At 42.8% G+C, this 15,510-nt stretch overlaps 1 protein-coding gene across 3 annotated transcripts in view; it reads left to right on the forward strand.

Moving 5' to 3' along the window:
- The window catches only part of SOX5 (SRY-box transcription factor 5), a 253,266-nt gene extending 247,026 nt beyond the window's left edge, over window positions 1-6,240 (forward strand). For all 3 annotated transcript variants that reach the window (XM_059816031.1, XM_059816030.1, XM_059816032.1), the window contains 2 exons: window positions 1,961-2,177; window positions 5,557-6,240. In XM_059816031.1, coding sequence (XP_059672014.1) covers window positions 1,961-2,177; window positions 5,557-5,860 — 521 coding nt within the window. In that variant the 3' untranslated portion in view covers window positions 5,861-6,240. The remainder of the gene's footprint in view (window positions 1-1,960; window positions 2,178-5,556) is intronic.
- The last annotated feature ends 9,270 nt before the right edge of the window (window positions 6,241-15,510 follow it).

The raw sequence follows: 15,510 nt of genomic DNA on the forward strand, positions 1-15,510 counted from the left end.
GTGTTCAGAGTTTTGGCAGTCTCTATGTGTTTATCACTGTATCATTTAGCCCAAAATCTAGGAGGTACTATGTGTGGAAAGTTGGTGTCACTTTCTCTAGCCTCTCTTTTTGCCAGAAAAAGCTTGGAATAATTCCTCTGCAGGAGACAAAGCTGCTGACCAGGATTCTGGTCGCAGAGGTTTGTTGCCCTGTGTAACACAGAGCCCTGCCATAGATCCCCGCGTGCAGCTACTACCTTGGTATGACATACAAAGTGCTGTCACGCTAGTCACACATCTGTCACACACCATCTAGTCACACTAATACGGTGCTGCACCTAAGCTAATAACAATGTAATTAAACTGTTTCCCATTCCAGAACTAGTGGAGGATCTCTGCATGTTATGTGTTGTAAGCATCGTGAAAAATGATGGTTTTGACTCCAAAGTAATGTTTGCTATGAAAGGGATGTCCCTTGCTCCTCTTCAGAACAAAGACGTCATTACTTACGAATCAGTTCTCTCTAGGTACTGGAGATGTACTAGCCTGTTGGCCCTTCACTCCATAAGTCCAAACTGCAGCTTGGAATAAAGATTCAACGAGCACTGGGGAAAATGGTGTCAATAATCAGAAGGGGCCTTTCTAGAGGGAACCAAACTGTTTTCTTTCCTGGGAAGGAATAACTGCGCTCTCTATATTGCGAGTCTTAGGGGCACAGTGAGCTAAGACCAGCCTGAGTAATAGCATGAGCTAAGTGCAGTATGAGTAACCATAAAAAAAGAAGAACAAGAGGAAGTCAAGTATGACATATGACATTATGAACCCATTAAATTGAGAAACTATTCAAACTTTTTTTCCAATGGGAAAACTGACTATTTTCCAATAAAGTTTTCCTTCTAGGCCACATGTTTCACAGCTTGGACCATTCCTGTTATTTGAAATGTACCTTACACTGAAGCACTTCTCTAGTTCACGGAAAAATAAAATAGGATAACTGATTCAAGAAATTTTACTTTCTGCTCCCATAGTATGTCCTTTAAGAAATATTAGTTTCTAAATATCAGGAGGCATCTGAAAACAATTTTCAAGTCTTCATTATTTCCCTAGCTCAAATATCCACACTAACATAGGCAGAGGGTTAGAAACAAGGCTGCCAGCAATGAAGCCATAGTGCAGCTCCTTGGAGACATGTGCCAGTATCCCAGTGCTCTTCCCTTCATGACACATGCTAAATTCTTTAAGTTGAAGCTGGCAGTGTTCACCAGGACTTGGTCTTGGAGTTAAGACCCCACTGAGACATACAGGATGGTTTATAGGTTTTAGAGGCACTGCTTCAGAGTCTTTGCAGGCTCCTGTACCCAGCAGCATAGCATCTACGATCAGTTCATATTCTGCTTCTCACAAACCTGGAAGCTAGAAAGACACGGTATTCGTCATGAAAGACTAAGCTGTAGATATGTGCATATCCAGAGTTCATGCCTTGATGCATCTGTGGTGGAGCGCGGGGACTAGATCGCAGCACATGGGAGTGGTGCCTCCTCTAGAACAGGAGGTGAAAACAGGCCCATGGCCAAAGGAAGGTGGGGGGCACGTAGCAGAGCAGACTCTGTGTGTCTAAGGGGTCTTTGGCCATTCCACTAAAATACACTGCCTTGTTTTCTAAAACAAATTGTCAGGGATTGCTCATTATGAGGATGATGGTTTTACTTCCCACCTGAAAGACATTATAATGTAGATAAGTTTCAGTAAAATACTGAGTCAGAACTTCCAGTATCCTCTCTCTGTGCCTCTTGGCCATACCCAAGAGGTTCACCAAATACAAACAAGACCTGACCCCTGTCTAGAAGCTCTGACAGATTCTCAGCCCAAAGCAATATGACCGTAGGTATCTTGTTCTGGGTGACCTACTTGTTTCTCTGCCTTTCAGTGTTTGTGGATGAGTAGAATCTCATTTTTCATTTTTTCTTTTTCTTTGTGACAGGATCTCGCTGGAAAGCTATGACAAACCTAGAGAAGCAGCCATACTATGAGGAACAGGCACGACTCAGCAAGCAGCACCTGGAGAAATACCCAGACTACAAATACAAGCCAAGGCCGAAGCGTACCTGCCTTGTAGATGGCAAAAAATTGCGCATTGGCGAGTACAAGGCTATCATGCGCAACAGACGCCAGGAGATGAGGCAGTATTTTAATGTTGGGTATGGGACCTTTAAAAACTACTGCTCATTTCAGCAAAAAAAAATTTCGGGGAGAATTCTTAATTCAGTGTGGTAAATGTTATATTTTATTGGCAAGAACATTATATATTGCTAACAGAATATGAAGCTTATACTTTAAAACAATGTGTTCCAGGAGGAAGTTAGGCAGTTAGGGATTTTTTTGTTGGCTCTGCTGTATACTCATCTTACAGCTTCGGCCAAATGTCTCATTTCCACTCTGATCATGCAAAACTAAAAAAAAAAAGCTTAAGATTTTCCAATGAAACTTAAGTCTTCTAATAAAGCCTTATGAGTATTCCTTTTATTACGGGGCCTCAGAAGGTATATCTAAATGAATCTATAGTAGTGCGTCTTGATCTAAAAGCCAAAAATACAAGTTTGCATTCAGTATGATCGGTGGCAAGTGGTCTGCAAAAGGACTGCTGAACATACTGAACTTGAGCTGGAATATGGACTTGGGTCAGTTAATTCATACCAGGCATGAAGTTGTCTGCATTGGTCATCATGACAGCATTTGTCATAGTAGGGAGTGTCTTCCAGTACAGTAAACTAAATGCTTTGTGTTGACCATAAATTTCAAGAAGACGGGTTTTGATAAACAGCTAATAGATCAGCTTGATACGATTAGATTAAAATCTGCCTAGAAAACTAGCATGTATTTTCCTTCTGCAAAGACTCCTTGGTTTTGGTTACAGCAGATCGAAAGAATCGGAAGTAATCAAATATTCTGCAGTATTTCTGTATTCACTCCAGAAAATTAAAAGCTACAGAGTGGTCTTAAAAAAAGCAAAACCAGCAACAAGAACAACCCTCAGAAATAATGGAATTCGTGTTCTGTTGCGTCTGAATTTGGAGTCATTTTAATATTAACTGAGTTGCACTCCTCTCTAGTTAGTGGCTAGAAGTAGCAATAAGGGAGAGAATATCTGTCCAGCAACCGTTAAGTGTCATCAGACTGTGTTTTAAACAGCTACAGTGTGCATTGTTATAATAAGCCGCTCAGCAGAGAAATTTGAGCTGCTTAACCCTGTGGCGCTGGCAGGTCCAGTGATCCCAGTGGTAAGCACTGAAACAAACACAGGGAAGTCAGCCAACATTCGGCATCAAGAGATTAAAAAAAGAGGAGGGGGCCCTTCTCAAAAAGAATAGGTGGCAACAGAGCCCCCAAAACACTGCTTATCTGGTTAACATGCATGCTTCATCATGGGGAAAAAAATTAACCTTGTAACATTCTGCATATTATTTAGCTTTCCAAACAAGGCTGACATTGAAGTCAAGACATTTCAGGAGATAATTTGCACTGGGGCATTAGAGCACAGAACCTGGGGTGAAATCTTTACAGAAGTTACTGACAAAGCGGCCGATGACTGCAGCGGGGTCACTGTTTGATGCTGGTCGTCGCAGCACTACAGTTGCATTCCTGGTTTTAGTTCCCCATCTGCTGCATCACCCGGTACAGGTCATTTAGGGCTAAACTTCTAAACACCAGTCCAGCTCCTGCCTCGGCACCAAAATAAGGGATTGGATTTACAAGAGCTGTGGCTATGCCAGCTGCTGGGACATGCTGAAAGCCTGTCTGAAGGCATCACAATGGGCAGGACTGGGCATATTTTGCAACTCTTGTACTTAATTCTTCTGTGTCTCAGTGTCCTCATCTTTAATGGTGGTAGGGTAGGCTCACCTCACTGGACTGCTGAGAGCCCTAGTGCATTAGTATCTGAGGACTGCTTTGAGATCCTCTGGAGTGGACATCCTATGGAAGTGGAAAAATACTATTCTTAAATTATTTAATATTTGAAAAGCACTCTGAAAAGCACCATTTAAGTGCAAAGTGTTCCTATTGTTAAATATTAAAAGCAATTTAAGTGTGCTGAATCTTGTTACAGAAATGCTGACTCCAGAAAACAAAGCCTTCCTATTGAATTAAGAATAAAATGCAAATTAGATCCGCTCCCTACTTTAAGAGCTATATCTTCAGCTGACACAACTTCTACTTGTTTCAGAAACGCAGAAATAAGGACTGTGCAGAGGGAGGCCTCGCTCGAATGGCAGGCAGGAAGCATCTGAAAATGCAGCAAGCAATTCCAAACAAATGTAAAGCTGTTTGGCAGAGGAAAGTCTTTCAGGATCACTGTACTGTGCAGGGCTTACTGTACAGCCAGGGCACAGGCAGGCAGGGGAACAGGGAAGGGTTTCATTCTTAATTAAGAATGTTCATCTCAAGAGACTCTGCCCTGTCTCCTGTGGCAAGGCTTTTCAGTGCAGATGGACACACTGCTGATGACATTACAATGTGCAGCATGTACTGAAGAGTATTACTGCAATGGAATTACTTCATGCAGCAAGGAAACAAAAGGAGCATGAATTTTAAACCTCTAGGCTTGTTGGGACCCTGAAGCTTCTCAGGGAAACAAACACTGGTATAACACAGCTAGTGTTCTTGATGCAAAGGGAATTTCTATGGCCTGGAATAATTCTTCTTTCATTACTGCAGACAGGTTTCCAAGGCTTAGATGCCGTATAAAGGCATCCTGTAGAGGATTTTCTCAAATGCTCATGTTGCTTGCTTGCTTTTTATTTATTTTTAAATAATGCATGCTTCCGTTTTAAGTCTGCCTTTTCCCAATTTTATCCACCTTCCTTCAAAGGTTCTGCTTGTCACAAGTGCCGCTCACTGTGGAAGCTATCACCTTCCAGTGGGAGGCCCTTACTGATCATCTTATAAACCCATATTGCCCCCAGAAAGCCCACTGTTCCTCTCCCTTATAATGGCCAGTTCTCTTGAGTGAATGTGGAGTAAACATTGCCTGTTTGAAGAGACCTGCCTTGCTTTCTCCTCATCCACCGGTACTTCCTACAGCACCTCCACATTCCTGTGCAAGCTACCTAGCCCTCACCGCGTCTCTCCTGTTGGCAATGTGTTACTTTTATGTCTAGTCATGCCAGCAGCTTGGATTATTTAGAAGGAAGATTTTCAAAAAACATGTTTTTAAGTTGGACCACAATTGAAAGGGTGTTTCTTTTTGGCTGGCAGCTCATGGGACACCCAGTTTACCCAGTAAAGAAGTTTGCATCACAAGCAGGCAAGCTGAAGCCGTGTAGTTCAGGTACAGCTAGAGATGTTTACAGAGACAGGGTTTTCTTATCAGTGAAGTTGGTTAGGGTTTGATGTTCATTTCAAGATCATGGGTTAGTGAGGCTGGGATATTGATATAAGGGTTGTCTTGCATGGGCCACCCAGGATCTTCCACTGCCTGCCCAAGAGCATATGCTATGGGCTTGCAAAGTGCTGTTGTACTTGCCCTCCCTTTACTGCTTTCAATATTCAAATGTCCTGTTTGCTTTTTCTTCACGGCAGGCAACAAGCACAGATTCCCATTGCCACTGCTGGCGTTGTTTACCCAGGAGCCATTGCCATGGCAGGAATGCCTTCCCCACACCTGCCCTCCGAGCACTCGAGCGTGTCCAGCAGCCCAGAGCCTGGGATGCCCGTCATCCAGAGCACTTACGGCATCAAAGGTGAGGAGCCTCATATCAAGGAAGAGATGCAGACCGATGACGTCAATGGAGAAATCTATGATGAATACGACGAGGAAGAGGATGACCCTGATGCGGACTATGGCAGTGACAGTGAAAATCACATTGCGGGGCAAGCCAACTGATCAGGGTCCAAGTATCTCGTGACCTACAGGACTTCAAGGAGAAAAGAAAAAATAAATAAAGCCCCATCTGGTTTATCCTTGCCAGTGGCCAAGCACATTAACTTTCTCATACACTGACTGTTACTTTAACTGTTAGTCTTAACTAGTTGGGACATCAGCTGACTAATAGACATCAGCCTGCATCAGAAGAAAAAAGGCTCAGAAGAAAGGAAACAAAGACAACGACGACAACAACAACAGAATGATATAAGCTATGGGTAAAATAATGCCAGTAATTCAGCTGCTATACCCAAGCACTGAAGTCTTACCCGTCGACCTTTTATTATTATTATTTTTTTTTCAAATAAACTTTATGGCTGTTTGTTCTACAATGTTCTAGAAATTCTCACTCAGGTACACAGTGCCAACAAGTGGCTTGTGAATGTGTTTTGTTGTTTTGTGCTACAGTTTAAAGAGAAATAATTTTTTTTTTTTTGGTAATGCACCTGACAGGAAAGAAAAAAGATAAAATTCCTTTGACCCCCTCTGTCTCCTCCTCCTCCTCCTCCTCCTCCCTGGCAAATCTGGGTCAGAAGTGTGTGTGTGTGTGCGTGCGTGCCTGTGCAGGTGGCTGGCAAGGAAGGAAGTGGGGAGTCTGTTTCTGTTAACCCCAACAAGCAATTATTTCCTTTCAAGAGAGGACTTCTCTTCATCAGTTGCACACCATACTGAGTCTTTGAGCAAGTGCCAAATTTGTACTAAAGCGCTGGACTAGTCCAATTTGCTTTTTTTTTTGGTTGGTCTCTTCTTGTTTTGTTTTTCTTTTGCTTTTCTTTTGCTTCCTGCTCTGTCTTAAGTTAGGACAGTGTTGTATCTTAGACAATCCCTTGAAGAACCTGATATACCAGCAGCTGGTGAGATTAGACATATATTTTTGGTTTTGGTTTTGCTTTTTAAAGGAAACTGTAGGTGCCGTTCTCAGGTGAAAAAAGAGAGAGAGAGAGAGACATAAGAAATTTAGAGAAAAAATATTTTATGATCTTGGATTTTCTTGTGTGCGTGTTTATGGTACTAATAAGAATAATATTGGACTATTGGGAGCAAAAAGCATGTTCCAGAATGAAGTCCCGCACCCTCCAAATGACTTGGTCTGTAAGGAGCCTTTGCTTTTAATTTACACTTCAAGTGGCAGCATATACAACATAAAAAAGGTTTTTCCAAAATGTGATTTGTTCAGCACAGGACAGGGCAACTGGAAACGTTACCTCCTCGCTGAGCGTAATTAGGTTACCGTGATGTCCAGTTTTAATGAACTTGTCCCTTCAGGGTGGCTGAATACTGATCTCTGACTCAAAAGGCGATTTTTGTTAACTGACTTTTTTTTCTTCTTTGCACTTGCAGAAATCTGTTTTTATCGGTGGGATGTTTGTGTAGGAAAGCAGACTAATATCTATGAAGAGATTTCCATATTCAAAGTGGGCATATAAGAACCCAAACCTTTGCAGTGCCGAGTTTCCCTAGCTGCCGCCTCTCACAAGTGAAAAGTTGTTCTCCTGGGCTAAAATATTTTCATCATTGTTCTAGAGCCTTTAGATAGGTTGCTTGGGCAGTTTTGCCTTCCTTGGGCAAGAGCAGCCAGGTGAGGAAGGTGGATTTACACAAGGGTAATCCTGAGCAGAAGTTAGCCTCTTGTATTTCAAATAAGGTAATGGAATGTTACGCTTTATTTCAGAAAAAAAAATGTAAATACAAGGGAATCAGAGTCTCTTTTCATCTCCTCACTCTGATCTTCCTGTAGAAGGAGAGGACCCGGGTTCGTGTAGCAAGACAGAAGGATTAGATCTAAACCCACTAACCAACCAAAAAGGCTACCTCTAACTTCGAACAGCAGCTATCCAGGAGCTCCTCTCTGGCCTGGGAAGCAAAGTCTTAGGATTGTACTGAGGCAAAAGCCTTCCTCTGAGTCGGTTTTCTAACTGGGGATGCCACCTTTATATTCATGTTGCTCCCTGGTAAGTTCCTACTCCTAGAGAGAGACTCATTGCTATCATTATCACTTTTAACTTGTAAAAATAGCCCTGTGCATCTTACTGCCAGTGAGATCCCAGCCCAAGCATTCACCAGAACCATGGTCTTCAGTACTCGGCAACATTGATTTTGCAAATGGTCCCTTAATCAGGCGAATTTAGCCCTTGGTGCAAGCGGCTATTTACATCCAGGTGCAGGATGAAAGGGGCAGGTAGGAGGAGAGACTGGGAAGGAGGATGCGGGGGGATCTTCCTTTGGCTCTTGAAATCCCACTTGAAGTGTAACTTGACCTCTGCAGACCTTGTGCAAAGCAAACAAGCAAATGCCATTGAAGACTTAGGACAATGCTCCAGTTTGGACGTGTGATAGTTTTACCCTGCAACATCTGTTTTATGTTTCTCCTGTTTTCCCTTTTTTGATTTTCACCTCTGCCTCAAAAAATTCTTTTCTATTTTCTCTCTCTCAGAAGATTTGCTCTGAAGTTATGCTTGGAGTAGCTGATCATATCCTCCGTGTCAGAGAGGGTTCTTTTTGTTTGTATTTTATGACTGTGTTGGGTTTTTTTTCAGTTGAACTGCCTCTTCTTGCTAGTGTTGTAATGGTAATTATAATAATAATAATAATAATGGTCAGCTGTTCCCAGATTAGTAAATTATGTATAATTTATTTTATCCCCCCCCCCTTTTTTTTAACTTTATTTTATTCTGTTCTAATTTGGCAGTGCAGCAAATGAAGCTGTTAGGCTATTTAAAATGGATACCCCTCCCAACCTTACCTTTTTATATATATATAAATATATATATATACATATGAAAACAAATCGCTTCTTCTTCTGCTCACACCATTCCTCTTTCTTTTATTTTAATTTTGGCCCCAGCCATGTCAACTTCTGATGTTTATTATGATGGAGTGAATTAATGGGAGTGTTGTTTTCAATCTTAATTAACTTCTGCTCTCTCATCACTCATTTTAGTTATTTAATTACACCAGTCATCTAGAGCCAATTTTTTTGAAGCACTCTGTTTGGATAAGAAGGAAAAAAAAAAATAGACAATTGTTTTTATATCATTATTATGTACAATGTGAAAACAGATATTTGCTCCTTTTTTTTTAACTTTTAAATTTGTTCCCTGTCTTTGTGAACAAATTACTTCTGACTCTTGTGGGTTTACCTCACATTTGCTGGATGCTTGATTTCCACCTTGTTATAGAGACTCTCTGGTTTAATCGTGTCACTTTGGGCTACCAGAATACTTTGTTTTAGCTCCAGGTAGGTGCCACTGTGGCAGGCGTGATTGGAGCAAGTCTTAGACGCGTGGGGCTGGAAAGCTGGCCTCGTGGAAGTCAACGGGAAGAAGGCCCTTTGACTTCAGCGGGACCAAATTTCAGCCCCAAACTGTGGGCTGTGCTGCAGGAGATGCTCCTGGAGGTAGCCCCGTCTCCGTGGGCAGGGTCGGTCCCGCGCTGGAGGAGCGCCTGTGCCGGGGCGGCAGGACCGAGCTCTGCTCTCGGCAACGGACGGTGCGGCAGAGCCCTTCTCCGGGAGCGCTCTGCTTTGCTCACTGCCTTGGCCTGGACTAGGGCTCAGATGAACGCTGGTTTTGTTACCGTACGCATTTCCGTCTGAGAGACTGCGCTAGAGCCTGGGTTGGGTCAGGCTTTTCGAATGGGTAGCTTTAGCAGACTATCCACATCCTGCATTTGGATGTTGAAACCGATGCAGCAATGTTAAAAAGAAAAAAGGCAAAAAAAAAAAAAAAAAAGGCTCTGGGGTCCCAAACCAGCAAAATACTTAACGCCTGTGCTAATGTTTTGTTGGGTCCAAGGACGAGCGCCCATATATCCTTCGGCAGTAGAAGACCAGATTGGAAAATGAGGCCCTGTTTGTCCCTTTTTAATTTCTTAGAAGAAAAAACAAAACGAAGCAAAACATACGTTTATAAAAAGATCTTCTTGTCTTGTTTCTTTTTTTTTCCTGGGTTCTGTGCCCTGGAGCACGTAGAAAAACCAGGTTAGAAGAGATTAGGATCGTATTAACCTAAAAGCGCATCGAGGCCCTAATGCCGAGGTGGGCTTCGTTCCCCTCTTCCCTGGGAACCGGGCGAGCGAGGATGGTCTGGGGGAGCTGCCGGCAGGGCTGTACAGGCCATCTTCTCCTAAATCGGGGGAGCCGCCTACGCCATGCGTCCCGTGAGCTTGCAAAGGACAACACCAGCAGTGGGGAAAAGGGGAAAAGAAGAAGAAAAACTAAGGCACTTGCTTCTAAGCTCAATTAAATAACACAGAGTATATCCTTTTTCAATTTATTCATGCCTTATATTAGTAAAATAGGATTTTTAAGTGCATTTAACATCTTTATTTAACCGTTCCGCTATATTAATCAGGCCCCCAGAAAAGAACACTAGCTATTATTATAGCATTTAATTAGTTTTGTAACCAAATCCTCTTATTACGAATGCATATGGAAGAAATTCTTTCTTCGAAGACATTATTTCAAAGATTTGGTTACTGCAGTAGACTCTCTCTTTAATTAAATCATTTTTTAGAAAGTAAATTGTCTTTAACCTTTTTACAGCACATTTTCAGAGCTTTTTCTTTTTAATCCAAAGAGATGAGCTGTTATTGTCCCCGAAGAAGCCTCTGACATCACGTTCGTAACATCAAAAATAATTATACTCCGTGGAAACGTAGACCTTACTTAGCAAGAATTCATCTGCTAGAATGAATGGCAACTATGTGGTATCTCGTACGTTTAAGGGCATGATGTATCGGATAGGAAGTATTTTTGTCTGCCCACTTCCAATAGAATCATACCTTCAATTTTGCAAAGAGCTGTGTGTAATTCACTAGATGTGGATTCAAGTGTATCCTCAATTCACAGGGCATGGGCTGGCTGTTTAGCTTGGTTTATATTTACATTTTTTCAACTTTATCTTAACTTGTCAGTTTCCCAGATTGAAGAACATGTCAAGTTCGTTTTTTCTACTGACTGATTTCTCTACTCCCCAGTGTTTTTGTCACTGGTTTGCTGAAACAGTATTTATATAGCTCCATTGGCTCTAAAGCTCTTACTCCTTCTAACGTTTTGGATTTTACAAGTGAAATGAAAATAGAAAAGAAATAGAGACAATCAAATGCCTGGAGCTTAAAACAAAGTATGTGCAACCTACCATCTCACTTGAAATTTAATAAAAGAAATAATTATGTAAATATAACATAGAGTTATAGATTTATATTTTGTTCATAACACATAGTGTAATATAAGTTGTATATTTTCATGTTTTGGTTTTATGTTATCATTCATGCCACAATAAATAAAAAAAAACAGGAGTTGATGTACTCTTTACAAAAAATACAATGTGGGTTGCCACCATCCTGGGTTTCGGTTTTTGGTTTTTGGTTTTTTGTTTCTTTTGCATTCCCCTTTTTCAGTATTACTGCCCTGCAAGGCACCAATAAAACAGCAAATGTGTTCTTTACCTATACTGTGGTCTGTTTCCCACTTATTATAGCGAAGGGTGTGCTAGTCAGTTTTGTCAGGAGAACAAAACACCTGGGCTCAAGCAAAAAACAGGATTTAGATTCGGCTTACCAGTCTGTTCCAAAATTCAAGGTTCTCATCCAACCATGGGAACAAAATTCACTCCATCTTTAAAATATTAGTATTAAACCACAAGTAGGAGTTGGTTCCTGAACAACGTGGGATAGTGCAATTTCCAGTCCAGAGTCAGGGCACCTCATAAACGGGAATGGTTGAATCCAGAGGTTTGGCCCGTGCCCACCTTCCCAGGTTACGTTCACTTTCTACAGGCTTAACTGTTCGGAGACCAAAGCAAATTCAGGGAAATACCCAATTATAAACGCCGGTGACACAAAGCTATGAAAAAAATAGCTCTGCTCATAGTCAAAATGTCCCAACATGCTGCCTAAACAGTTCATGAAGTTTTGACAGCAGCATATGGCACAAAGTGGGATGAAATGAATTTGTACCTGTTTTTGACAGTAAGTTATTCTGATGGGTGCTTACTCTTGAGTGCCTACGGCTTGACAGATGCCATTCTATGGTTCCAGATTTCCAAAAGGGAAAACGCAGTATTTGGGAAAGCAGGAGGTAGCTGGTGGAGGTCCTATGAACCTGCCCGCACTTCTCTTGCTTGCCAGGTTGTCCTCTGTGCTCTTCCTGGGAGCAGGGTGGCACCTTTTCAGGTGTCCCATCAGCAAACCAGAGGTCCATTTTGGCAGCTTCGTGATACAGCCTGTGCCATACAGCACCCGTCCAGTGGAAGTGGAAATGAAGCTGAGCAGAGCCATATAATGCGAGGCTCAGGCCAATAAATGTCAGCATCCTTTAACCCCTTGAAGTCCCTTTATCCACTACTGTCACCGACATGTGATGAAGGGAGCACCCGCCTACCTGAAAGGCCAGAGGAACAGACACCACCACGCTGGGCGGTGTGGCTGTCAAATTACGGTGCAGTTTGTATTCAGTGTGCCTGAAACCTTACCTGCAACTTTGAGCCAAGGCAAACATTTTGCTTCTTTGCCCTCTTAACAAAGATGACCCTATAATAAGGAATACTGCTGCCAAAGCCCCACTATCTTATGCCTTAGCCACCCACCTGAAGCATCGCTGAACACGTAGGTCTTCTCACTGCCCTACACTTGAGATGGAGTGACATAGGATTTCTTCTTTCTTTTTTTTTTATGGCTGGGCTGGTACCAAACAGGGGCAACAATGTTCCTAGAACAGTGGGAAAACATCTCTAGGAGAACATGAGAAAAACTAAGCTGAGGATATAGCGAAATTGTAGTATGACCGGACAAGGCTGAGCTTTGCAAAAATGGGAATGAAGACCAGTTAAACCCTGAAAGTGCAGCTGAAGTAAAAAAAAAGTTTCTAGAGTGCTTAAGTGATATTATGGCCTAGGCTTGGGAGTGGTAACAATTCTTTTCCCAGACAAGTTGTGGGGGGTTTTTTTGTTGTTGTTTTTTGGTGTTTTTTTTTTTTTTTTTTTTCAAAAAATGCTAAAGCATTTCAGCAGTTGCCTCTAGCAGGAAGGAAGAAAATGAGGGTAATTATGACATTAATCTATTTTAAAAAGAAAGACGTGTGACAATTAGCGCATTCCTACCAAGAAAGTAACATACAGAGCTATATGTGTGTGGGAAAGTGAAAAGACCCCCCACAGAAGCCATGAGAGGTTATGGAAAGCGTATGTGCCTCATGAGGAAGCACAGCACTGTCACTTTGGCATCAGCGAGAAAGAGTGCACGGGAGCTTGTCAATAAGCTTTCAGTTAATAAATATTCAGCAATACTGTAGAAAAGCAACGTGGGAGAACTGGCAGTGGCTGTCGGGCCAACCCGTGGAAAGCGCATACTGAAAAGGAACAGAAAGTCTTGTGAAAATATTTATCAAAGTAATCTAGTGCCTGAGGCTGGTGGGCTTGAGATAGTCGGAGTAGCTAATTTCAGTCCCCAGGATGCTTTTGCTCACACCTGTTGGTACTACAGTAGCACTGATGGCCATGCACTGGAACCAGGGGTTGCTTGAAAGCTAATGACGAGGACAGGAAAAAGAAAATCCCCCAGCAGCATCATTGGCCTAATTCAGAAAGGCTGGCGGTGTCGGCAGCTCTGTGATCTTCAGCTACGCCCCAGCTGCAGAACCTTCCCGCTAACGCAGCTACGCAAGGCAGAGGGGAGGCAGCCTCCCTTCCCCGTTCCGGGCTGGGTTCGCCAGGCTGGCAGTTAGCAAACGCTGCGGGGTTTCGGTGAGGGTTCTTCTCCCGTAAGTAAATTTGATCTGAAAGCTTATGCAAAAGAGATCCTACAGATTCCCCAGTATCGTTTGTAACAGTTGCTCTCCAGCCTCTAGTCGCACAAACTTTGCAGGCACTATTACGCTCTTGCTCTTCCAGAGTGGTTCAGCCAGGTCACGGGTTCCCGCTCCCGCGCCCCATGTGCTGTGCACACGCACACGCACCAGCCTACCCATCCTGGCTCACTCTGCACCACGCCTGGCAGGGATACTCAAAAATCCTATCATTAGATGCTGGCCATCTATTTCTGCCACTTCGAGGGATTAGCCGGTGCTTATTGGTTTGGGGTTTGGGGGGGATTTGTTTTGTTTTCCTGCTGGTGGAGCAGCCTTGTCGGAGCACAGCAGCCGCCTGGGGCCAGGGGAGTGGGGAGAGCACCCAGCGCTCAGCCGGAGTCCTCCTCCATCTCAGAGCATATTTGGCTCAGAGCACTGTACGTCCAGGGAACTCAGCTGTTGCCACTGCACCAGCACTGTATGGCTGAAGGGCATGTGACAGCAGTACCAAGGAATGGTCATTCCTGACCCATTAACCTGATCAAAGCAAACTGCTTGGCCTGAGATTACAAATTTATTGACTATGGGTTTGGTTATTTGCACCAATTTACCTTTTTGGATGCTTCTAAAATTGGTGCCAGAGGCAGCACAGAAAGTTACTTTGGCCAAAAATCAGGCTTGCCCCTGCCCCCGTCCCTGTGGAGGCCAAGTCAATTGGGAAGAGGTTAAAGTCACACCAAAATACCCCCCTCCACAAAATCTAAAATACTTCAAGCCAGGAGCCTTTCTGTAGAGCTGGGTCTTAATGGCCCTAGAACGGTACATACGTACTTGAAAATACAATTAAAAGCCCAAATTTAAGGTTAGTTAAAACTCTGCCAGCCCTGTGTGGCAATTCAAGCTGCAGTTTGAATGGCTTTTTGAGATAAGTTAGACTTGGTTAAAGTCCTGACTATATGTTTCATCTTAGTTAACAATGTCAGGAAGGAGGAAGGAGGGCTGGTCTATTACAAATAATGTAAACTGCTGGCATAGGTACAGTTCTAGCCGTATGAAGGACCATTTACAGTGCAAATTACTGCCCACAGAAAATGCCATTGGTAATCTCAGGCAGCTGCGCTGGTGCACCGGCGACGAGGGTGGGTGTCAGCTACACTGATGTTGCTGCACAGTACTGAGTGTGTGTGCATGAAGACAGGGGCTCAAACTAAGCCCTGAAAAGCCCCTCCTATCCCCCTGCAAGAGCATCCCCACACAAGGATTTGTGTCGGTTTAACTTCACGTTATCAGTGCAACTTTCACAGGCAGTGAATGCCTAACCCACCAAGGATAAATCAATGCCTCCCCTTGTATTTAACAGAGATATGACTTAAATACAGTAAGTAAATCAAAGTAATTATTTAAAATTAAAATGATTTAAGAGACTTAGTCTGGGAGAATGGCGTGGTGGTTAGAGAAGCGACTGAGACGAAGGACTTCAGCAGGCTATTCCTGACTCTGTCAGAGACTTGCTCTACAACTTCAGGAAAATTACTCAGCCCATCTCTAAGACTGCTATAATAATACCTACTTCAAAGGGGTGTTATGAGGCTTAATTCATTAATGCCTGCAAAGCACTTTGAGATCTTTGGATTAAAGGCACTACAGCAGTGCAAAGTATTATTAGCTACAGGAAAAAGCTCTCAGGCAAGCATGACATTAAATGTCTGTGGTTTAAAAAAAATAGGAAGAAAAAAAATACCCCAAAGATGGGCAAATGGTGGGTGGTTTGTTGTTTTTTTTTTCCTATGGCCAGGTTTCCATTAGTCAGAGCTGTGCTGTGCTA

Source organism: Gavia stellata, chromosome 4 (assembly GCF_030936135.1).
Source record: "Gavia stellata isolate bGavSte3 chromosome 4, bGavSte3.hap2, whole genome shotgun sequence".
Lineage (NCBI taxonomy): Eukaryota > Metazoa > Chordata > Aves > Gaviiformes > Gaviidae > Gavia > Gavia stellata.